We start from the raw sequence: 24,731 nt of genomic DNA, 5'->3' as shown, positions 1-24,731 counted from the left end.
ATGTGTTGGGGGGGGCGGGGGGCGTGGGGGGGGGGGGTCATCCGTCAAATGTTACTCCCACACCGACGCTGTTTGTCATTCTAATCTCTCCTTAATTCACCTCTTCCTTCCTTTCCATCATGTTTGTCTCTCCACCCCCCCCTCACCCCCATCCTCCCTTTCACTCCCTACGTCCGAGTCCAACATTCCCAAATCTGACCCCCCCCCCCCCTCCCTCCCATGCTCCTCACGTGTGTTAGACACACACACAAACGCATTTGAGCATTTTCTTGGCTCTCACTTTTGTTGCGCAACCGTCGTCTGTCTCTCTCTCTCCTCCCTTTTCCAGTCCGTAATCGTCAAGAGCGTGGAGAGGAACGCCGTGAACATGTACGAGGCCCGGAAGTTTCTGCTGGGCCTGGAAAACAACGGCGTATCTTGCTACTCGCCATCGGTGGCCGTCAACCCGGCCCCCAACGGGCCCTCGCCGTCCCTCGTCTGTCCCGTTGGCCTGGACATCTTGGCCTCAGCTGGTCTGGGGCTCAGCAACCTGGGTAGGAAGAATTAAAAACGCAGCTCGTCGCCGATCCGTCCGCCAGCGTTGCGCGGACACAAAATTGCATCCGTGTCGTGTGGCTCTAAACCTTTTAAGCAGCAGTTTGAAGGCAAACTGTACTCGCGGTAGATGTGTATCTTCTTGATCCTCCGCCACGAATGACTAATATTAGTGCCGTACTGTTGAGCTGAGAGGAACTGGAACGTTTCAATGAAAAGCATCTCTTCTGCCCAATTGCGGGTCGTTGTGGAGCGGGTCGAGTCCAGCACTCCTATCTCGAGTGACCGACTGCTCGTGTCCGGAAAAACCGAAGTTGTGAGGCGACCATGAATATTAAAAATGCACAAAACTTCCTCGGACATTATTTGTATGGCAAAGCAACAACATTTCTAATATCTCCGCATCATTTTTTTTAAAAAATCCCCCAGAAAAGTTGCACTATACTGTCCACCTCATCGTTCTTGAGTCCTTGTATTTTCATTCATTCATTCATTCATCTTCCGTACCGCTTGATCCTCACTAGGGTCGCGGGGGGGTGCTGGAGCCTATCCCAGCCGTCTCCGGGCAGTAGGCGGGGGACACCCTGAATCGGTTGCCAGCCAATCGCAGGGCACACATAGACGAACAACCACTCACACTCACACCTAGGGACAATTTAGAGTGTTCAATCAGCTGGCCATGCATATTTTTGGAATGTGGGAGGAAACCGGAGCACCCGGAGAAAACCCACGCAGGCCCGGTTGCCAGCCAATCGCAGGGCACACAGAAACGAACAACCATTCGCACTCACACTCACACCGAGGGACAATTTAGAGCGTTCAATCAGCCTGCCATGCATATTTTTGGAATGTGGGAGGAAACCGGAGCACCCGGAGAAAACCCACGCAGGCCCGGGGAGAACCTGAATCGGTTGCCAGCCAATCGCAGGGCACACAGAAACGAACAACCATTCGCACTCACACTCACACCTCGGGACAATTTAGAGTGTTCAATCAGCCTGCCACGCATGTTTTTTGGAATGTGGGAGGAAACCGGAGCACCCGGAGAAAACCCACGCAGGCCCGGGGGAGAACATGCAAACTCCACACAGGGAGGCCGGAGCTGGAATCGAACCCGGTACCTCTGCACTGTGAAGCCTCCTTGTATTTTTCTCTCCTTAATTCTCAGTCCTATGCGGGTTCCATATGGGCGGCGCGTTCCCGGTTTAAACTCGATGAATTTTATGAGCTCGCTTTTCCTGCCAAATGAAAGTGGACGGGAAAAGTAGATTTCAAATGTAAATAATCAGCCGCCAAAAAAATAATCATACCGTTCCCTTGCAGGCCCCGGTGCTGCAGAATCGGTTCAAAGTTTGGTGGACGGGCCCACATCCTGGCCGTTAGTAATTGCTACATGCTTTTCGTGCTCGGATTACAGAGCAGCCTGCCAGGAGAGTCCCGTGCCTTCCTCCCCGGAGCCAAAGTAGCCCCTTGTGAAAGCCGCAGAACCGCTTCTTTGTGTTTTCATACACGGCGTTTGGGTCAAAGCACTCTGCGGCACATTGTCTCAATAACAAGCTTGCCTTGGCTAACCGAGACTCGGCGGATAGGTGCCGGGCCGGGGCCTTGCGCCGATGCGAGAGATTCCTTAAGATGCCTCGATGGAATTCTCGTTCGATCGTAAGAGCAGCAAGACTGTATACCCAAAACGGCGATTTTGTGGGTTTTGTCCGCAGGCTTCCTGGGTGCGGCGGCGGCCCACTCGCTGGCCAACTCGGCCGCCCCCAATGCCGTCCTCAACACCCTCAACTCCTCCATGAGCCCCCTGCAGGCCCCCAGCCCCGGCGCGCCCGCGCCCTCGCTCTGGCCCAGCTCGCTCACCAGTACCCAAGGTGACGAGATATTTTGATGTCTTTTTTTTTTTTTTTGTTCTTGCGTATCACGTTGGAAGAAGTTTGTAGGGTACTTCATGGGCACTGATTAATGCGAAGGGCTACATATTTGATACACGCTTCTGAAATAACAAATTTGCTGACTTGAAAATGGTCCAAATGCTCAAATTATTCATTCATTCATCTTCCGAGCCGCTTGATCCTCACTAGGGTCGCGGGGGTGCTGGAGCCTATCCCAGCTGTCTTCGGGCAGCAGGCGGGGGACACCCTGAATCGGTTGCCAACCAATCACAGGGCACACAGAGACAAACAACCATACGCACTCACACTCACACCTAGGGACAATTTAGAGCGTCCAATCAGCCTGCCATGCATGTTTTTGGAATGTGGGAGGAAACCGGAGCACCCGGAGAAAACCCACGCAGGCCTGGTTGCCAGCCAATCGCAGGGCACACAGAAACGAACAACCATTCGCACTCACAACTAGGGACAATTTAGAGTGTTCAATCAGCCTGCCATGCATGTTTTTGGAATGTGGGAGGAAACCGGAGCACCCGGAGAAAACCCACGCAGGCCTGGTTGCCAGCCAATCGCAGGGCACACAGAAACGAACAACCATTCGCACTCACAACTAGGGACAATTTAGAGCGTCCAATCAGCCTGCCATGCATGTCTTTGGAATGTGGGAGGAAACCGGAGCACCCGGAGAAAACCCACGCAGGCCCGGGGAGAACATGCAAACTCCACACAGGGAGGCCGCAGCTGGAATCGAACCCGGTACCTCTGCACTGTGAAGCCGACGTGCTAACCACTGGACTACCGGGCCGCCCGTGCTCAAATTAATATCGTTTAATTATGAGAGCAGATTTATCTAGTTTTGATTAGTTTTAGTTTTAGTTTTTTGTTTGGTTTTTATTTGTTGAGTGTAAGATTTTTAAAAAAGTCACTTTGAGCTGATGTATGATATGCATTGAATAAGCCTAAAACATTTTTGCTATATGAACCAAGATTTTGTTTCAGTTTTGATTGTATTAAAAGCATTTTGATATTTTATTGACAGATTTTTTTTGGGGGGGAGGTTTTCTTTAACAGTAATAACTTTGGGCGAGGCTCACTCCCTACTCGCCAACTCTTATGAGGACAAGTGCAATTGAAGCTGGATGGATGAAGGGGGGGGGCCCACCCGAGGCCCCCCCACCCCCACCCACCAAGCAGACTCCCAACATGTTGCATTGTGTTCCCCCAGCCTTCTCGTCCCAGCTGATGTTGCATCCGGCCACCCACGCCACGCTGAGCAGCATCTTGCTGTCTGGCGTGCAGGGTTACACGCAGAGCACGCCCTCCCCTCCACCGGGCCTGGCGCCCATCGACAAGCAGTCCAACGGCGTCCCCGACTGCGCCAAGGCAACCTGCGCTCTCAACGGCCACATTAAGGTCAGCCTATATTCTCTTAAACCCCGCCCACACACCCCCAAAACCACCTTCGAACGGTTTCATTGAATATATTGACTTGGCAGCATCCGGCTTCCGTCTACGGGAGGATATCCACCGCCTCACTTGCGGAGACGGTTCTGAGTCCGGCGCCGTGCGACTCGGTCCAAGAGGCCAGCGGACACAATCCATCAGAACCTCTGTCCAGCAAGTCCAGCACGGATGAAGGTACTACCTGGCATTCGAACGCATGCGCAACGCAAGTGCTAGGGAGGTTGACTCAGGTGTTGGCGCGATTGTTCAGCCGCGCCAAATTGAGCGATTTCAGCGGTCGAAAATGATCCGCCCGTTTGGCCGTTGTTTAAATGAGCACTTGATTGACTGAAAATATGCTCACAATGCAAAACTCACCTGTCAGTCGACAAGCAGGGTATAATGTTGCGCACAATTGTCCTTAGTAGGGTTGCACTTGTTGACATCAACGGTGCTTAATTAATATTTTTATTTTATTTTATTATTATTTTATTTAATATTTTATTTTATTACGTCAACGGCAAACGTCAACAATCTAAACATTCGTACACGACTGCCGCGAGGCATTGCAAAACTCACCTGTCAGTCGGCAAGCAGGGTATAATGTTTCACACAATCGTCCTTAGTAGGGTTGCACTTGTTGACATCAACGGTGCTTAATTGATATTTGTATTTTATTTTATTATAATTTTATTTAATATTTTATTTTATTACGTCGACGGCAAACGTCAACAATCTAAACATTCGTACACGACTGCCGCGAGGCAATGCAAAACTCACCTGTCAGTAGACAAGCAGGGTATAATGTTTCACACAATCGTCCTTAGTCGGGTTGCACTTGTTGACATCAACGGTGCTTAATTGATATTTTTATTTTATTTAATTATTATTTTAATTAATATTTTATTTTATTACGTCATTACGTCAACGTCAACAAACTAAACATTCGTACACGACTGCCGCCAGGCTGAGTTCGCAGTGCCCAGCCCTACTTTCAATGACTGACGCCCACGTCACTCACCAGATCACGCTCCGCCTTTTAAAGCTATACACACTCAATATCGTTTTTAAAAAGTGAAGATGGCAACCCAGAGGGGACAATAATAATAATCATCATAATAATACCTGCACTTTGTCGGAACGTTTTGTTGTTTAATGAGGCAAAATCAATTTTCATTGATCGGTAATTTCATGTTGAGTCGTAAGACACCCTGGGAGGGGAGGGGAAGTCTCCTCCAAGACACCAGGAAACCTTTTTAAATCGTGTTGGAAAAAAAAAATACATACTATGTCGGCTTTTCATCACCAAAAGGATCATCCCGAAATACAAAATTTAGCTCCTGAGCCGGCGTCCTTTTCACCTCAACTCAAGTTCCGATTTTTTTTTTTAAGCCCAGTGAAAAATACTTCAAATGAAGCGCTTTTCCTCCCGTGCGGTTCTTCGCCTCCCGGTCTCTGTTTATTACACACGAGAGGAGACAGTTTAACTTCTGCCTTCCCGGCGGTGAGCAACGGCGCTTTTCCCCCCTCAAATCGTTCTCTCTCTCACGCGTCTCGTTTTTCTCGCGTGTTTACTGACGCCCTCCCCTCTGATGCGGTGAGTCACGGGCATGTTTCCCTCCATCACCTCCTCCTGTGTCTCACAGTGTACTTGCCCACCAACTGGCTACGCTCACTTTTTAGGGGTCGGGGGGGGGGGGGGGTCTCCATTAGATGGCGTGACATCATCGGTACTTTTCTTGGCCGCTCAGAATTTCCGTCACGCATTTGAACGTCGCGTATACGCGCGTGAACTCTTTTCAAGCCCTGCGGGTCTTTTGTTGAATGCGTGGCAGGCTCGGACACCTTTGTGGAGGTGGGCATGCCGAGGAGCCCCTCGCACTCGGCCAGCGGCAGTGAGCTGAAGCAGATGCTGGCCTCGTGCAAGAAGTCGTCGGGAAAACGGCAAGCCGTGGAGCTGCTGCAAGGCACCAAGAATTCCCACCTACAGTATGTCCGGGTGTCTTCGCGCACCCATCGAGGAAGAGGTCCTCTTTGGGGGGGGCTTTGGAAATTTCCCGTTGAGCTTTGCGATTTGAAAAACTTCCACGTCCAAGATCAATAATAATAACTAATAATAATAATAATAAATAGTCCAGTGGTTAGCACGTCGGCTTCACAGTGCAGAGGTACCGGGTTCGATTCCAGCTCCGGCCTCCCTGTGTGGAGTTTGCATGTTCTCCCCGGGCCTGCGTGGGTTTTCTCCGGGTGCTCCGGTTTCCTCCCACATTCCAAAAAACATGCGTGGCAGGCTGATTGAACACTCAAAATTGTCCCTAGGTGTGAGTGTGAGTGGTTGTTCGTTTCTGTGTGCCCTGTGATTGGCTGGCAACCGATTCAGGGTGTCCCCCGCCTACTGCCCGGAGACGGCTGGGATGGGCTCCAGCACCCCCCGCGACCCTAGTGAGGATCAAGCGGTACAGAAGATGAATGAATGAATAATAAATAATGAAAATAAAAGGTCAATTGCACCTTGCGATTGTTCATTACAACTAAAAAAAAAAAAAAAGAAGAAATATATGAAAAAATTTTGGTGCCAAGAAAGCTTCAACAATATTCAGTGTTGCTGGAATATTATGCCCCCCCCCCCCCCTGAATTGCCTCTCATTTTGAGCTATTTCATGGGTGGTGTGAGGGGACGTACCAACGTCATCGAATTCAACTTTTGTCTCTTTCCTGCGCAGTTCCGATTGCCTCCTGTCGGACGCCGAGTCCAGTTCGTCCGACAGTCCCGTGGCTGACAAGCGGGCGCCGGGCAGCGAGCGGGCGGCCGAGAGGGCGGCGCAGCAGAACGAGAGGGAGCGCATCAGATTGGCCCCGCAGACCCCCTTTGCCAACATGCAGGTGCCTGCCAACCCCCCCCTTGCCCCCCCCACCAAAAAAAAACACACACACAAATCTTTAGCAAATGCTTTTTTTTCTGTTTCCAGGCATTTGACTATGAACAGAAAAAGCTGCTGGCAACCAAAGGTGAGCTCACATCTTGTCATCCTAGTGTCAGTTGGTAATCCTCGAATACTGTCGCTCTCCTTCTCGGTCAAAAGTCTCGCCAAATGAAAGTCCCTTAAGTCCCCTTTTTCCTCACCCAAATGATGATGACGACGACGTTACCAAAACGGCAAATGGACCAAGCGGTGGTGGACGTGCGTGCGGGCCAAAAAGTTGCTGCTTTTCAGCAGTTACGGTCGCTTTACGGCATACTCGCCTTAGGACAAACTACCGTATTTTCACGACTATTCGACGCACCGTACGGTTGGGCGCAGTCTCATTAATGGGTGACATTTCTGTATTTTATACATACACAGGCTGTACTAACTGGCGCAGTTTTACGGTGGTAAAACATACGTGCTAACACGTTCGCTAACACGTTAGCTTGAAGCATACACTGAAGCTCGAAGCTAAAACACGTTTTTAAAAACAACTGAAACGGAACAACTGAAATACTCTTCAGGAATTTAACCTTTTCGTAAAATAATAATACATTAAAATGCCAAATGTAGGCCAAACAGTCGATTGTCAACGACAATTATTCTAGTGGAGCACAAATAAACCGTTTGTGCAAGTAGGACTACATTTCCCATGATTCTTAGTCGCCCAAAGCAGGAAGTCATCCTGTGAAAGAGAATTCAAAAGGAAAACGGAAGGAATTTGGATGAAAAGACGACAAACACCCCCGTCTTGGCCCCTTCGCTTGTGGATTTCCCCGCATGCTAAAACATATTTGACACATTTTTGTTTTTTTTTCTTGAGTAACAAATATGTGCTCGTGCTCGCGCAGCCATGTTGAAGAAACCCGTGGTGACGGAGGTGCGGACCCCGACGAACACCTGGAGCGGTCTCGGTTTCTCCAAGTCCATGCCGGCTGAGACCATCAAAGAACTGAGGAGAGCCAATCACGTGCCCTACAAGCCCAGCATGAGCACCACCTATGAGGTTTGACCCCCGACCCCCCCCCGTTTGGGACCTTCTCGAGCTTGACATTGGCTTTGGATGACTTTGCACTGATATTTGGCCCAATTTCTCCCCCTCAGGGTTCCGCGCTGTCCTTGTCCCGTGCCGGCAGCCGTGAGGGCGTGGCCAACGGCAGCGACTCGGACAATTGGCGGGAGAGGAACGGCGCCTCCAACGGCCTGCAGGCCCACGCCGACTTCCCCGCCGCTGTGAGCAGCCCCAAGAGGAAGCAGAACAAATCGGGTCAGTCGCGTGTTGACGTTGCGTGACGTGGCGCACAGCTAACTGCAGGCTGACTATTATTATTATTATTATTATAATGATTGCCCCTTTTTCATTTATTTTGACGGACAGCGGCCGAACATTACCTGAGCAGCAGCAACTACATGGACTGCATCTCGTCAGTGACGGGCAGCAACGGCTGCAGCCTCAATTCCTCCCTCAAAGGTTCGGACCTGCCCGAGCTCTTTAGCAAGCTTGGCCTGGGAAAGTACACCGACGTCTTTCAACAGCAGGAGGTAAGCGGCGAACGACAAGATGCATTTTGCTCATCGATGTGGACGATTGCATCCAAACATGGAAGAATTTGACTTCCTTTGAAGCTATAACCGTTTCCACTGTTTGGGGGTGGGGGGGGGGATTCAACTCATTTAATGCTAAAATGTATCCTATCACTGAGTGCCAAAACATAAAAATATGGGCGGGGTTCTAATTCAATTAAGAGCTTCGCAGCTTTGGGAATGATTGCAGTATGATAAATCACCACTAGATGGCAGTAGAGGCTTTGATCAGATCTTGGCCCACGCATTGTGTGTCTGTCGATCCAGTAGGGCGATCTGAATGTGTGTGTGTATGTTGTGTGTGTGTGTATGTTTTTCATTCTATCAACTGTTATTTTACAACCAAAGTGCCCTTTTGTGTTGTTTCACAAATGCAAAAAAAAACAAAACACCAAAATGAAAGCTCTTATAAGCTGAACATTTCTTGGAAATGACGCATCATGCTTCTTCGTGGCTTTGCCATGCTTCTCTTAAAGTCTGCTGACGTGCGAGCGCAGTCGTGAAAGTGTTCTGTTGCAACTTCCAGATCGATCTGCAGACGTTCCTGACTCTGACCGACCAGGACCTGAAGGAATTGGGCATCACCACCTTTGGCGCCCGCAGAAAAATGCTACTGGCCATCTCAGGTACTTCAAGAGTGACCGGCGAATTCTGTCGGAACGCTGTGTTCGAGCGCAGTCATCAAATTTTGGTCTTGTCATTGAAGCCGAATAGCACTGTTTTGGCTAAAAACTAAATACAAGAGAATGTTCAGATGTGTGCCTTTAAGGGGCGTGGCCTCATCAGTGACGTGAGGAAGTGCGGCCGGGTTAGGTTATGGCCCGCAGTAGCCCCTTGCAAGTTTTCTGATTTTCTTCTTGGGTGATTATGGCTCTTCTATTGGGGCATGAGGGGTAAGCTACCCCGCTTCCCCCCCCCCCCCCCCCCGACTTCAGTCTTTCCATGTACCTTAAATTTTAGCTTGCTATACAAACCAAAAACAATCGACCAATTAATGTATCTTGAACAACGTTTCAAATGGGGCACTTGTAGGTCAAGGTAACAAAATGGCCGAACTCTCTCAGTAAGTGGAAAATAAAGGACGTCGGCTCTCGAGGGATTTATTTACATTCTTTACCGATGAGCGTGTCCGTGTTTTTGTATGTTTCCACTTTGATTCTGTTGACACACGGGCTCCAACGCTTATGTTTGGGTGCCGTTCTTCGCCAGTGATGTCATGTTTTTGGACCATGCGGTTCTAAGGCTGTAGTGAGTTTTGACGGCGACAAGACGGAAGCCTCTTGCGTTAGCTTAGCGATTAGCGTGGCTTCTTGGTCTTTCCTCAACATCACTCGGCGACAAGTGGTAGCTCGATTAGCCGCCGCGGAGGCGATGGTCGCCGATTTGGGAGCGACTCCGCAACGTGTGTCGCCACACAAGTAGGCAGCCGAAGATCTTTGCTAGCTAGCTAGCTAGCGCGGCGGAAGTAAAAACAACCAGTTTGCCTCGACCTCCGATGAAACCGAAGCGAAGCCGTTTGGGAGAGTCTGGGGCAGTCGATAAATCAGTGTTGCTATCTCTGTGCCGTTTCAGAACTGAACAAGAACCGGCGCAAGCTATTCGAGCCCCCCATCCGCTCGTCCTTCCTGGAAGGTGGCGCGAGCGGTCGCCTCTCCCGTCAGTTCCACGCCGACATGGCCAGCGTCAGTGGACGGTGGTAAGCCCCCACCATGCCGGCGGCGGCCCCCTTTTATATTTTTTTCCATGGCGCAGCACCACCATTTTTTGGGGGAGGGGGGGGGTGGAAGGGGTCAGCTCTCCCTCCCTCTTTTGGGCTCAGACTGTTGACAGCGCCATCTTGTATAAACATCCAGTTGGAAGCCATAGTTTGCCCAAGCACCCTGGTGGTTCCTAAAAGGGATTCCTGAGGTTGAGCGTTCACTCCCGTCCGAGCCATTGAGTCCATGCGAAGCGTTTGTGCACTTCCAACAAAAGCGACTCCGCTATTTCAAGGGACCAGGCAGAATGATTAGTTACAATCATTTTTACCCACCGACGCCGCTTGTTGGTGACATGCACTTTACTTGTTACTAGACTTTTGCCTGTGAACGCCCTCCGTTGCTTAGATTGGAAGAACAAGAACTATGCATTGGACTTAAAAAGCGCAGATGCATTATTTTATTTTATTATTGTCTTTCTTTTTTTTATTTTTTTTTTTAACCAAGGCAAATGTTTGTCAGCACTTAGTTGGGCCAAACAAAGTGCAAAGTAGGTCAGCGCACCAAAAGTGTACCAAAAAAGGGAAGCGTTTTGATTGGGAGCGTGTACCTCCCCTGTGCGTGTTTATGTTCAGCAGCTGTTCCGACATGTCGCCATTGTTTGTGTATTTCCAAGACCAAATTTTGTACTCTTTTATGATTTTTTTTTTTTTTAACTGCCATGTTAAGGGAAAAGGGGCAGGATATATAATGGTAATCCGTTTACATGTGTATTTTTTTTTTATATATATATGTTACGAATGACTTAACATGATTATTTGGTATCGTTATTGTCATTTTATGTTCACGTTTGTCAGTTTGTGGAGCGCTTGGATGACCGCAGCGGATTTTCATCCGGTTGTTTATAGCACAGGCCCCCCCCCCCCCCCCCCCCCCCGTCCGTTATTGCTCAGTGGCAGCGGCCTTTCGCTGGCCTCGAAATCCCACAATGCACTCCTCTGCCTTCTCCGCAGGGGGCCAGGACCTCGTTCGGGAAACTTTTTGTATCCTCAAGTGCCAGTTAACCTGATTTTATTTTTTTTTATTTTTTTACATTTTGTTTCAAGAAGGGACATTTTGCTCTGACCGCATCCCGCGAGGAACATGAAAAATCATTTGAAGGAATGCAAAGAAACGGCTCGAACGTTCCACGGTGATAGTTTGGGGGTCGTCTTCAACACGGTTGCAAAAGAAGTTGAAACAAAAGTACAATTATGATCGTCGGGTTAAAATATTTGACAGTATTACAAGTGAAGAATTAATTTTTTTTTTTTTTTTAAGGGGGTGTGAGAGTGCGTTAAAAGTGCCTTAAAAAATGGAGTGCCTGTTGAGTCCAGATGCATTAAAAGCATCAAAACAAATGAGGTGCCTTGCACAGGGTTAGTTTCCTTCAACGCAAAATTCTCAACACTTTGGCAATTTTCTGACAAGGTTGCCTATGCTAACCGCCCCCCCCCTCACCCCCCCCCCTCACCCCCCCCCCCTCACCCCCCCCCCCCCCCCCATTGAAGTCTTGAAAAACACAAAGTAGAAGATGCAACTTTTATCCTGAGACACTACCTGGCAATTGTTTTGACTCCGCTTCTCGTCTTAACTGGTGAATGTTGTTGAAAAAGAAGCGCTTGTTCTGAAGTTTGCCGTTTTGCCGAATCGTGTGAAAGGAATTAAAAAAAAAAATAATAATAATAGTATTAATAATAATAAGTTGCCGCTCCTCTGAAGAAATCGCACAGCCTTAATTGTTTTGATGCCAAAAGGGTTTTATTGGAAAATGTCTTTGTACTGCAGTTCCACGGTACATTTGTAAGGAATTGTAAAACCACTAAGACAATTCTGCAACATTTTTGCAATATTTCAAAAGTGATTTTTTTTTTTTATATGTGTGTGTTAGGAAAAATTCTGCATCAATGGATATGTGCATCGTGGCCAAAAAAAAACAACTCTCGTTCACACTTTACTCCACTTGTTGTATCTTAAAGACTGATTTTTTTTTTGATAAGTCAGGCAAAAAAAAAAATATGTTCAAACATTGATATTTTGAAGTTAATAAAGAAATGTATGCCAAAAATTGCACTTTTCTATTCTTGTGGTTTCGTCTGGGTGTGCGTTTCTCCTCCAAACGTTCCAGGCAGGCAGGCACCAAGCCGACGTTCCTTCTGACATTATCGAAACAGTTTTCTACATTCCAGCGCATTTGATTTGCAAAATGATTCTGTACTGTCTCTGCTGTCATTTTAGGCGGAATGAAGCCAGCAAAAAAAAAAAAAAGCTTTTGTCGTATGTGCACATTTTCTTCCCATCTGATAAAGGAAAGTGTGGCAGAAAAATGGATGGAATTTACAGAGCCTTCGGGTTCTTGGTGCGAATGATGGATTGTGTGAATGAAAACGAGAAAACGCTCCAACGGTCTTGTCGGCCAAAGGACAGTGACGTTTCTGTCCAGCCTGTAGGGGGCAGTGTTGTTCCTTCAAAACAGACCTGTCTGAAGATGCAAAGCAAACCAACACGTCTGATGTTCATGATCAGGATGTTTTAGTTTTTTATTTATTTTTTTTTCAAATCCTGATTGACGTATGATGTCACGCAAACGTCCCACGGTCTTGTGGGCTAAAGGACAATGACGTTTCTGTCCAGCCTCTAGGGGGCAGTGTTGTTCCTTCACAACAGACCTTTCTGAAGATGCAAAGCAAACCAACACGTCTGATGTTCATGATCAGGATGTTTTAGTTTTTTGTTTTTTTTAAATCCTGATTGACGTATGATGTCACGCAAACGTCCCACGGTCTTGTGGGCTAAAGGACAATGACGTTTCTGTCCAGCCTCTAGGGGGCAGTGTTGTTCCTTCAAAACAGACCTGTCTGAAGATGCAAAGCAAACCAACACGTCTGATGTTCATGATCGGGATGTTTTAGTTTTTTGTTTTTTTGTTTTTTAAATCCTGATTGACGTATGATGTCATGCAAACGTCCCACGGTCTGGTGGGCCAAAGGACAATGACGTTTCTGTCCAACCTCTAGGGGGCAGTGTTGTTCCTTCAAAACAGACCCGTCTGAACATGCAAAGCAAACCAACACGTCTGATGTTCATGATCAGGATGTTTTAGTTTTTTGTTTTTTTTTTTATCCTGAATGACGTATGATGTCACGCAAACGTCCCACGCAGAGTGGCGTTGGCATGTAGGGGGGGGGCACCCTCCTCCAAACAGGTGGCCCCGATGAAGCATCTGTTCATCATCATCGTGTGACTCATTTGCTTTTTTTTCCCCCATCCATCGCCGTTTGTTTGTTTTGTTTTGTTTTTCTTTCTTTCTGTCCACCACACGAGCTTTCCCGCCTTTGTTTGTTGTGTAACACTGACGAGCGTGTAAATACGGCCTTCTCTGGGTTAGTATGTAGGAGGCTGCAGTGGGAAAACATTCATTACGCAGCCGGCTGAACACATGCAGGGATTGGGGTGATTTTAAAGCTCGCCCCCCCCCAAAAAAAAAACGATATAACAAATCCTCATTAAGTCCAACATCAGATTTGTTGAGAAAAGCTGCCAATCGGGGGCAAATACGGGATAATTCTCCCCACTGTGACGTCCCATTCTATGGCAGAGATGTGATGGCAGGCAGCTCCTGTGAAACCCAGAATGAAAATAACGTTGACCACCGAGAATGCGTTAACAAGTACGCAAGCTTTCCACCAGACGATCCGACAATATTGTTTACGCACGTCGACAGATTGCCGCGGCAGGAAAAGCGTCGGCGAGATGCGGTGTGATTTGCTTCCACAACATGTTTCCGGAATGCACGTTTTCCTTCTTTCTTATCGATGTGAACGGACCGAAATCGAGATTGCAGAATAAACGTTTCAAATATTTCACTTGGGACGATCGTTCCTCTCTATATTGTGTGTATGTGGCGAATGGCCGTGCCCCCCCCCCCCCCCCAAAAAAAAATCCTGCGACTCCAGCCATCGTTTGAAAATGGATTTGGATCTTCGCCCAGCTTACCTTTATATCATGACTGAAATTTGGTATAATTTGGTAAATTGACGTCTGTGTTTTTGTCATTTCAATGATTTTGTGATTGCATGATCCTTCTGTGATTTTTTTATTTTTTTGCTTTTGTTTTAATCCTGTAACATCCTTCCAGTATTTTTTTTTTTTGTTTTATTCCTATGAAATGTGCCCTATAACTAAAGTGAACTTGAATACACGGCCGGCTCATATTCAAATGTGCAGGAATACCTTCGGAAGTGTTTTTCAGCTCTCATTTAAAATGTTGCTCCAAGCTCATCCTCTCTGGACGGGATCCCTCCTGCATCCTTCCCTGCACTCCCCCCCATCTGTCGCCGTGTCCCCTGTCAACTCGCACTCGAGGTGAGCCATTTAGGAACGTGATGATGCGGAAGAGAAGAGCAGGTTGGTGGAGAATGATGCGGGTTGCGTTTGGGCGCAAATAGGAATCCAATTCAAATCAATGTAGTAGAATATTATTTTCAGATTGCGGCTGCGGGGGGGTTGCGCGATGAGATGCTGTGTCAGGGGCTGCCTTCCCTCCCCAGCACTGATCTTAACACATAATAAGGAAGCCTCTGGAATCTGCCAGCCTCCAGCCTTCTTCTGTAACCGGCAAGAGGAGAGCGACAAAGAGAACGAGGCGATGCATGGCGTACATAATGAGCTTTTTTTTCCTTTTTTTTAATCGCTCGCTGTTTGAGGCCTTCTGATGATGTAACGCTTGTTTCTTATGAAGATAAAAAGGCCTTAGAAGCATTGCTTCTGTGCTCATCTGCGGCCATCAGGGGACTGAGCTCTATTTCCGCGATAAATGTGTTTCAACGCGACAAGGGGGGGGGGGGGCGACGCATCCGTAAGCCTCGCGGACTGATCCCGCAACGGGGCGTTGGAAAAGCAGCTTGTCTTCGCCGCAAATTACGTCCGATCCACATGTAGGTTAAGCTTTGGTCATCGCTTGTGAGGCGCTCGCCATTGCCGTTGGCCGGCTTTTTACGTTGCATTGTGGGATGTGGCGGCCATTTTAGCATACCGGAAGTATCCCGGAAGCACATTTTAGGATACCGGAAGTATCCCGGAAGCACAGTGGCGGTGATGTTTTTCGGGCAATGTTCTGAGCCTTCCGCAACCTTGCCAAGACTCTTCGTAAAATGACAACAATGTTGGGAACATGACATGTCCGACCCTAGAAGATGGCGGGGGAGGGGGGATATAGCAATACAATTCTTTAAAGGCATGGAAACAGACACTACAAGAACCAAAACAATGCAAATACCTCCCATGTCATTTTTTGGGCAATTTTGAAATCTCGGCTTCCCCTCACCATCTTCAATAGCCTGTCTCACGGGGGCGCATTTACAGACTCGGTCGTCCACTGAATAGAGAAGCGCCGCGTCGCCTCTCCTCGAGGTGTTTTGTGTAAAAGGGAGGCAAAACCAAATCCAAAGTGACAGCGGATGCTTTGGGAGCCGCGCTCTTGGAAATGAGTCCTGACTCCAACTCGGGCAAATGGTGTGAGGAGGCGCCCGAGGCCTGCGAATCATCGCTTTGCTTTCCGTTTATCATACGCTTGACCTCTGGGGGGGGGGGGGGGGACCTCCTTTGCGTGTGTAATCGCCATCTCACACACACACACATGCGGTAGGCTATGCAACTTTTGTCACCAAACCTAACACTCCATTAGGTACAACTTCTCAATAAAAATAACTGTACTGTACGCTGGTGTCATTGTTTTTGTGGATTGTATGTAGAATTCGTTGGATAGTGTGTCGCTCGCTGCGAGTTTCTCGTATTCATGAAAGAGACGCTTGGCTACGGGGTAGATTGGGCCGCTCCCTCAAAACAGGCTGAGTGAGTTGGGCAAGACGCTCCGTGTGGTTTGACAAAAGCAGACGCGATTAAGCCGCCTTTATTTTTTGCAGCACAATGAGTTTCCTTTTCAAACGCAGCTGCAATTGTGACCATTCATTGTGGGAAATGCCGATTTCCAGCCTCCTTGAAGATTTGCTCATTTGTCCTTTTATTGAAGCGTCATTCAAGCTTAAAGGGTGCAGATGTGCACTCATGATGTGCGCAATGTGTCAAGGGGGTCCCCGTTTTCCTCGCCACCTTCTCATTAGTCCACTCGCATGCAGACAGACAGAGGCTGACAAATGTCGTGGCCCTTTGAGAGGGTGTGTGGGGGGTGGGGGGGGGCACTGGCTGACGTTGAGTGCGCCTCGGTGTGTTTTGGATGCAACCCGCAGGAGGAGAAGAACCCGCGGGCTAATCTTCTTATGTAAGCGCCCATTCAGTTGACTAGTGATGTGTCGGTTGCGAACGAGCTGATACAAAGATGAGACCCTCCCTCGAGAGCCGACTCTGTCATTTTCCTTTTCTCTCTCTCTCTCTCTGTCGCTCTCTCGCCTGACTATACATGGTCGGTTTTTTTCGGCTAAAAAATGTATATGTATGTAAGGCACTTTTGGATGAAATTTTTAGCCGAAAAAAACGACCATGTACAGTAAGGCGTTTTTAGCCGAAAAAAACGACCATGTATAGTAAGGCGTTTTTAGCCGAAAAAAAGGACATAGTATAGTAAGGCGTTTTTAGGCCAAAAAAACGACCATGTATAGTAAGGCGTTTTTAGCCGAAAAAAACGACCATGTATAGTAAGGCGTTTTTTTCGGTCAAAAATGCATTACTATACATGGTCGTTTTTTTCGGCTAAAAACGCCTTACTATACTATGTCGTTTTTTTTCGGTCAAAAATGCCTTACTATAGTATACATGGTCGTTTTTTTCAGCTAAAAACGCCTTACTATACTATGTCGTTTTTTTTCGGCTAAAAACGCCTTACTATACATGGTCTTTTTTTCGTCCAAAAACGGCTTACTATATATACATGGTCGTTTTTTTCGGTCAAAAACGCCTTACTATACATGGTCATTTTTTTCGGCTAAAAACGCCTTACTATACATGGTCTTTTTTTTCGGCTAAAAACGCCTTACTATACATGGTCGTTTTATTCGGCTAAAAACGCCTTACTATGCATGGTCGTTTTTTTTCGGGCTAGAAACGCCTTACTATACTATGTCGTTTTTTTCGGCTAAAAACGCCTTAATATACATGGTCTTTTTTTCGGCTAAAAACGCCTTACTATACATGGTCGTTTTTTTCGGGCTAGAAACGCCTTACTATACTATGCCGTTTTTTTTCGGCTAAAAACGCCTTATTATACATGGTCGTTTTTTTCGGCTAAAAATGTACATGGGTATACATGCCCTTGAGACACCCATGTATGTAATGTATGTAAGGCACTTTTGGATGAAATTTTTAGCCGAAAAAAACGACCATGTACAGTAAGGCGTTTTTAGCCGAAAAAAACGACCATGTATAGTAAGGCGTTTTTAGCCGAAAAAAAGGACATAGTATAGTAAGGCGTTTTTAGGCCAAAAAAACGACCATGTATAGTAAGGCGTTTTTAGCCGAAAAAAACGACCATGTATAGTAAGGCGTTTTTGACCGGAAAAAATGACCATGTATAGTAAGGCGTTTTTAGCCGAAAAAAACCGACCATGTATAGTAAGGCATTTTTGACCGAAAAAAAACGACCATGTATAGTAAGGCGTTTTTAGCTGAAAAAAAACGACCATGTATAGTAAGGTGTTTTTAGCCGAAAAAAACGACCATGTATAGTAAGGCGTTTTTGACCGAAAAAAACGACCATGTATAGTAAGGCGTTTTTAGCCGAAAAAAAGGACATAGTATAGTAAGGCGTTTTTAGCCAAAAAAAACGACCATGTATAGTAAGGCGTTTTTAGCCGAAAAAAACGACCATGTATAGTAAGGCGTTTTTAGCCGAAAAAAAGGACATAGTATAGTAAGGCGTTTTTAGGCCAAATAAACGACCATGTATAGTAAGGCGTTTTTAGCCGAAAAAAACGACCATGTATAGTAAGGCGTTTTTGACCGGAAAAAATGACCATGTATAGTAAGGCGTTTTTAGCCGAAAAAAAACCGACCATGTATAGTAAGGCATTTTTTACCGAAAAAAACGACCATGTATAGTAAGGCGTTTTTAGCTGAAAAAAACGACCATGTATAGTAAGGTGTTTTTAGCCGAAAAAAACGACCATGTATAGTAAGGCGTTTTTAGCTGAAAAAAACGACCATGTATAGTAAGGCATTTTTGACCGAAAAAAACGACATAGTATAGTAAGGCGTTTTTAGCCGAAAAAAACGACCATGTATAGTAAGGCATTTTTGACCGAAAAAAACGATCATGTATAGTAAGGCGTTTTTAGCTGAAAAAAACGACCATGTATAGTAAGGCGTTTTTGGCCGAAAAAAACGACCATGTATAGTAAGCCGTTTTTGGACGAAAAAAAGACCATGTATAGTAAGGTGTTTTTAGCCGGAAAAAAAACCGACATAGTATAGTAAGGCGTTTTTAGCCAAAAAAAACGACCATGTATAGTAAGGCGTTTTTAGCCGAAAAAAACGACCATGTATAGTAAGGCGTTTTTAGCCGAAAAAAAGGACATAGTATAGTAAGGCGTTTTTAGGCCAAATAAACGACCATGTATAGTAAGGCGTTTTTAGCCGAAAAAAACGACCATGTATAGTAAGGCGTTTTTGACCGGAAAAAATGACCATGTATAGTAAGGCGTTTTTAGCCGAAAAAAACCGACCATGTATAGTAAGGCATTTTTTACCGAAAAAAACGACCATGTATAGTAAGGCGTTTTTAGCTGAAAAAAACGACCATGTATAGTAAGGTGTTTTTAGCCGAAAAAAACGACCATGTATAGTAAGGCGTTTTTAGCTGAAAAAAACGACCATGTATAGTAAGGCATTTTTGACCGAAAAAAACGACATAGTATAGTAAGGCGTTTTTAGCCGAAAAAAACGACCATGTATAGTAAGGCATTTTTGACCGAAAAAAACGATCATGTATAGTAAGGCGTTTTTAGCTGAAAAAAACGACCATGTATAGTAAGGCGTTTTTGGCCGAAAAAAACGACCATGTATAGTAAGCCGTTTTTGGACGAAAAAAAGACCATGTATAGTAAGGTGTTTTTAGCCGGAAAAAAAACCGACATAGTATAGTAAGGCGTTTTTAGCTGAAAAAAACGACATAGTATAGTAAGGCGTTTTTAGCCGAAAAAAAAACGACATAATATAGTAAGGTGTTTTTAGCTGAAAAAAACGACATAGTATAGTAAGGCGTTTTTAGCCGAAAAAAACCGACATAGTATAGTAAGGCGTTTTTAGCTGAAAAAAACGACCATGTATAGTAAGGCATTTTCGACCGAAAAAAACGACATAGTATAGTAAGGCGTTTTTAGCCGAAAAAAACGACCATGTATAGTAAGGCGTTTTTAGCAGAAAAAAAACGACCATGTATAGTAAGGCGTTTTTGACCGAAAAAAACGACCATGTAGAGTTAGGCGTTTTTGACCGAAAAAAAGACCATGTATAGTAAGGCGTTTTTAGCCGAAAAAAACGACATAGTATAGTAAGGCGTTTTTGCCATGGTCGTTTTTTACTGCTAAAAACGCCTTACTATACATGGTCGTTTTTTTCAGCTAAAAACGCCTTACTATACATGGTCGTTTTTTTCGGTCAAAAATGCCTTACTATACATGGTCGTTTTTTTCAGCTAAAAACGCCTTACTATACATGGTCGTTTTTTCCGGTCAAAAACGCCTTACTATACATGCTCGTTTTTTTCGACTAAAAACGCCTTACTATACATGGTCGTTTTTTCCGGCTAAAAATGCCTTACTATACATGGTCGTTTTTTCCGGCTAAAAATGCCTTACTATACTTGGTCGTTTTTTTTTCGGCTAAACACGCCTTACTATACATGGTCGTTTTTTTCGGCTAAAAACGCCTTACTATACTTGGTCGTTTTTTTTTCGGCTAAACACGCCTTACGATACATGGTCGTTTTTTTCGGCTAAAAACGCCTTACTATACATGGTCGTTTTTTTCGGTCAAAAACGCCTTACTATACATGGTCGTTTTTTTCGGCTAAACACGCCTTACTATACATGGTCTTTTTTTCGGCTAAAAACGCCTTACTATACATGGTCGTTTTTTTCGGCTAAAAACGCCTTACTATACTATGTCGTTTTTTTCGGCTAAAAACGCCTTACTATACTGTCGTTTTTTTCGGCTAAAAACGCCTTACTATACATGGTCGTTTTTTTCAGCTAAAAACGCCTTACTATACATGGTCTTTTTTTCGGTCAAAAATGCATTACTATACATGGTCGTTTTTTTCAGGTAAAAACGCCTTACTATACATGGTCGGTTTTTTTTCGGTCAAAAACGCCTTACTATACATGGTCGTTTTTTTCGGCTAAAAACGCCTTACTATACATGGTCGTTTTTTCCGGTCAAAAACGCCTTACTATACATGGTCGTTTTTTTCGGCTAAAAACACCTTACTATACTATGTCGTTTTTTTCGGCTAAAAACGCCTTACTATACATGGTCGTTTTTTTCAGCTACAAACGCCTTACTATACATGGTCGTTTTTTTCGGTCAAAAATGCATTACTATACATGGTCGTTTTTTTCGGCTAAAAACGCCTTACTATACTATGTCGTTTTTTTCGGTCAAAAATGCCTTACTATACATGGTCGTTTTTTTCAGCTAAAAACACCTTACTATACTATGTCGTTTTTTTCGGCTAAAAACGCCTTACTATACATAGTCGTTTTTTTCAGCTAAAAACGCCTTACTATACATGGTCGTTTTTTTTCGGTCAAAAACGCCTTACTATACATGGTCGTTTTTTTCGGCTAAAAACGCCTTACTATACATGGTCGTTTTTTCCGGTCGAAAACGCCTTACTATACATGGTCGTTTTTTTCGGCTAAAAACACCTTACTATACTATGTCGTTTTTTTCGGCTAAAAACGCCTTACTATACTATGTCGTTTTTTTCGGCTAAAAACGCCTTACTATACTGTCGTTTTTTTCGGCTAAAAACGCCTTACTATACATGGTCGTTTTTTTTCGGCTAAAAACGCCTTACTATACATGGTCGTTTTTTTCGGTCAAAAACGCCTTACTATACATGGTCGGTTTTTTCGGTCAAAAACGCCTTACTATACTATGTCGTTTTTTTCGGCTAAAAACGCCTTACTATACATGGTCGTTTTTTTTCGGCTAAAAACGCCTTACTATACATGGTCGTATTTTTCGGTCAAAAACGCCTTACTATACATGGTCGTTTTTTTCGGTCAAAAACGCCATGGTCGTTTTTTTCGGCTAAACACGCCTTACTATACATGGTCTTTTTTTCGGCTAAAAACGCCTTACTATACATGGTCGGTTTTTTTTCGGTCAAAAACACCTTACTATACATGGTCGTTTTTTTCAGGTAAAAACGCCTTACTATACATGGTCGGTTTTTTTTCGGTCAAAAACGCCTTACTATACATGGTCGTTTTTTTCGGCTAAAAACGCCTTACTATACATGGTCGTTTTTTCCGGTCAAAAACGCCTTACTATACATGGTCGTTTTTTTCGGCTAAAAACACCTTACTATACTATGTCGTTTTTTCGGCTAAAAACGCCTTACTATACATGGTCGTTTTTTTCAGCTACAAACGCCTTACTATACATGGTCGTTTTTTTCGGTCAAAAATGCATTACTATACATGGTCGTTTTTTTCGGCTAAAAACGCCTTACTATACTATGTCGTTTTTTTCGGTCAAAAATGCCTTACTATACATGGTCGTTTTTTTCAGCTAAAAACACCTTACTATACTATGTCGTTTTTTTCGGCTAAAAACGCCTTACTATACATAGTCGTTTTTTTCAGCTAAAAACGCCTTACTATACATGGTCGTTTTTTTTCGGTCAAAAACGCCTTACTATACATGGTCGTTTTTTTCGGCTAAAAACGCCTTACTATACATGGTCGTTTTTTCCGGTCGAAAACGCCTTACTATACATGGTCGTTTTTTTCGGCTAAAAACACCTTACTATACTATGTCGTTTTTTTCGGCTAAAAACGCCTTACTATACTATGTCGTTTTTTTCGGCTAAAAACGCCTTACTATACTGTCGTTTTTTTCGGCTAAAAACGCCTTACTATACATGGTCGTTTTTTTTCGGCTAAAAACGCCTTACTATACATGGTCGTTTTTTTCGGTCAAAAACGCCTTACTATACATGGTCGTTTTTTTCGGTCAAAAACGCCTTACTATACTATGTCGTTTTTTTCGGCTAAAAACGCCTTACTATACATGGTCGTTTTTTTTCGGCTAAAAACGCCTTACTATACATGGTCGTATTTTTCGGTCAAAAACGCCTTACTATACATGGTCGTTTTTTTCGGTCAAAAACGCCTTACTATACATGGTCGTTTTTTTCGGCTAAACACGCCTTACTATACATGGTCTTTTTTTCGGCTAAAAACGCCTTACTATACATGGTCGGTTTTTTTTTCGGTCAAAAACACCTTACTATACATGGTCGTTTTTTTCGGCTAAAAACGCCTTACTATACATGGTCGTTTTTTCCGGTCAAAAACGCCTTACTATACATGGTCGTTTTTTTCGGCTAAAAACACCTTACTATACTATGTCGTTTTTTTCGGCTAAAAACGCCTTACTATACATGGTCGTTTTTTTCAGCTAAAAACGCCTTACTATACATGGTCGTTTTTTTCGGTCAAAAATGCATTACTATACATGGTCGTTTTTTTCGGCTAAAAACGCCTTACTATACAATGTCGTTTTTTTCGGTCAAAAACGCCTTACTATACATGGTCGTTTTTTTCGGCTAAAAACACCTTACTATACTATGTCGTTTTTTTCGGCTAAAAACGCCTTACTATACATGGTCGTTTTTTTCAGCTAAAAACGCCTTACTATACATGGTCGTTTTTTTCGGTCAAAAATGCATTACTATACATGGTCGTTTTTTTCGGCTAAAAACGCCTTACTATACTATGTCGTTTTTTTCGGTCAAAAATGCCTTACTATACATGGTCGTTTTTTTCAGCTAAAAACGCCTTACTATACTATGTCGTTTTTTTTCGGCTAAAAACGCCTTACTATACATGGTCGTTTTTTTCGGTCAAAAACGCCTTACTATACATGGTCATTTTTTTCGGCTAAAAACGCCTTACTATACATGGTCTTTTTTTTCGGCTAAAAACGCCTTACTATACATGGTCGTTTTATTTGGCTAAAAACGCCTTACTATGCATGGTCGTTTTTTTTCGGGCTAGAAACGCCTTACTATACTATGTCGTTTTTTTCGGCTAAAAACGCCTTAATATACATGGTCTTTTTTTCGGCTAAAAACGCCTTACTATACATGGTCGTTTTTTTCGGGCTAGAAACGCCTTACTATACTATGCCGTTTTTTTTCGGCTAAAAACGCCTTATTATACATGGTCGTTTTTTTCGGCTAAAAACGCCTTACTATACATGGTCGTTTTTTTTTCGGCTAAAACGTCTTACTATACATGGTCGTTTTTTTCGGCTAAAAACGCCTTACTATACATGGTCGTTTTTTTCGGTCAAAAACGCCTTACTATACATGGTCGTTTTTTTTCGGCTAAACACGCCTTACTATACATGGTCGTTTTTTTCGGCTAAAAACGCCTTACTATACATGGTCGTTTTTTTTGGCTAAAAACGCCTTACTATACATGGTCGTTTTTTTCGGCTAAAAACGCCTTACTATACATGGTCGTTTTTTTCGGTCAAAAACGCCTTACTATACATGGTCGTTTTTTTTCGGCTAAACACGCCTTACTATACATGGTCGTTTTTTTCGGCTAAACACGCCTTACTATACATGGTCGTTTTTTTCGGCTAAAAACGCCTTACTATACATGGTCGTTTTTTCCGGTCGAAAACGCCTTACTATACATGGTCGTTTTTTTCGGCTAAAAACACCTTACTATACTATGTCGTTTTTTTCGGCTAAAAACGCCTTACTATACTATGTCGTTTTTTTCGGCTAAAAACGCCTTACTATACTGTCGTTTTTTTCGGCTAAAAACGCCTTACTATACATGGTCGTTTTTTTTCGGCTAAAAACGCCTTACTATACATGGTCGTTTTTTTCGGTCAAAAACGCCTTACTATACATGGTCGTTTTTTTCGGTCAAAAACGCCTTACTATACTATGTCGTTTTTTTCGGCTAAAAACGCCTTACTATACATGGTCGTTTTTTTTCGGCTAAAAACGCCTTACTATACATGGTCGTATTTTTCGGTCAAAAACGCCTTACTATACATGGTCGTTTTTTTCGGTCAAAAACGCCTTACTATACATGGTCGTTTTTTTCGGCTAAACACGCCTTACTATACATGGTCTTTTTTTCGGCTAAAAACGCCTTACTATACATGGTCGGTTTTTTTTCGGTCAAAAACACCTTACTATACATGGTCGTTTTTTTCGGCTAAAAACGCCTTACTATACATGGTCGTTTTTTCCGGTCAAAAACGCCTTACTATACATGGTCGTTTTTTTCGGCTAAAAACACCTTACTATACTATGTCGTTTTTTTCGGCTAAAAACGCCTTACTATACATGGTCGTTTTTTTCAGCT

At 44.4% G+C, this 24,731-nt stretch overlaps 2 protein-coding genes across 3 annotated transcripts in view; one reads left to right on the top strand and one right to left on the bottom strand.

Annotated features, from left to right (window-relative positions):
• Positions 1-10,879, top strand: part of LOC127610020 (protein bicaudal C homolog 1-like) — a 49,475-nt gene extending 38,596 nt beyond the window's left edge. Inside the window, exons 10-21 of one of the 2 annotated variants that reach the window (XM_052079710.1) lie at positions 329-533; positions 2,250-2,405; positions 3,652-3,839; positions 3,923-4,064; positions 5,705-5,858; positions 6,593-6,752; positions 6,839-6,878; positions 7,687-7,841; positions 7,940-8,102; positions 8,214-8,377; positions 8,946-9,045; positions 9,992-10,879. In XM_052079710.1, the coding sequence (XP_051935670.1) occupies positions 329-533; positions 2,250-2,405; positions 3,652-3,839; positions 3,923-4,064; positions 5,705-5,858; positions 6,593-6,752; positions 6,839-6,878; positions 7,687-7,841; positions 7,940-8,102; positions 8,214-8,377; positions 8,946-9,045; positions 9,992-10,119 (1,755 nt within the window). In that variant the 3' untranslated portion in view covers positions 10,120-10,879. The remainder of the gene's footprint in view (positions 1-328; positions 534-2,249; positions 2,406-3,651; positions 3,840-3,922; positions 4,065-5,704; positions 5,859-6,592; positions 6,753-6,838; positions 6,879-7,686; positions 7,842-7,939; positions 8,103-8,213; positions 8,378-8,945; positions 9,046-9,991) is intronic. The other variant, XM_052079711.1, reaches the window with a different exon arrangement.
• fam13c (family with sequence similarity 13 member C) overlaps positions 1-24,731 on the bottom strand; it is a 386,051-nt gene that overhangs the window by 339,909 nt on the left and 21,411 nt on the right. The window contains exon 11 of the mRNA XM_052079759.1: positions 1,587-1,655. The gene's annotated coding sequence lies outside the window, so the exon portion shown is untranslated. The remainder of the gene's footprint in view (positions 1-1,586; positions 1,656-24,731) is intronic.

Source organism: Hippocampus zosterae, chromosome 11, assembly GCF_025434085.1.
Source record: "Hippocampus zosterae strain Florida chromosome 11, ASM2543408v3, whole genome shotgun sequence".
Classification (NCBI taxonomy): domain Eukaryota; kingdom Metazoa; phylum Chordata; class Actinopteri; order Syngnathiformes; family Syngnathidae; genus Hippocampus; species Hippocampus zosterae.
The sequence above is the reverse complement of the archived record's forward strand: the minus strand, read 5'-3'. Positions and strand labels throughout refer to the sequence as shown.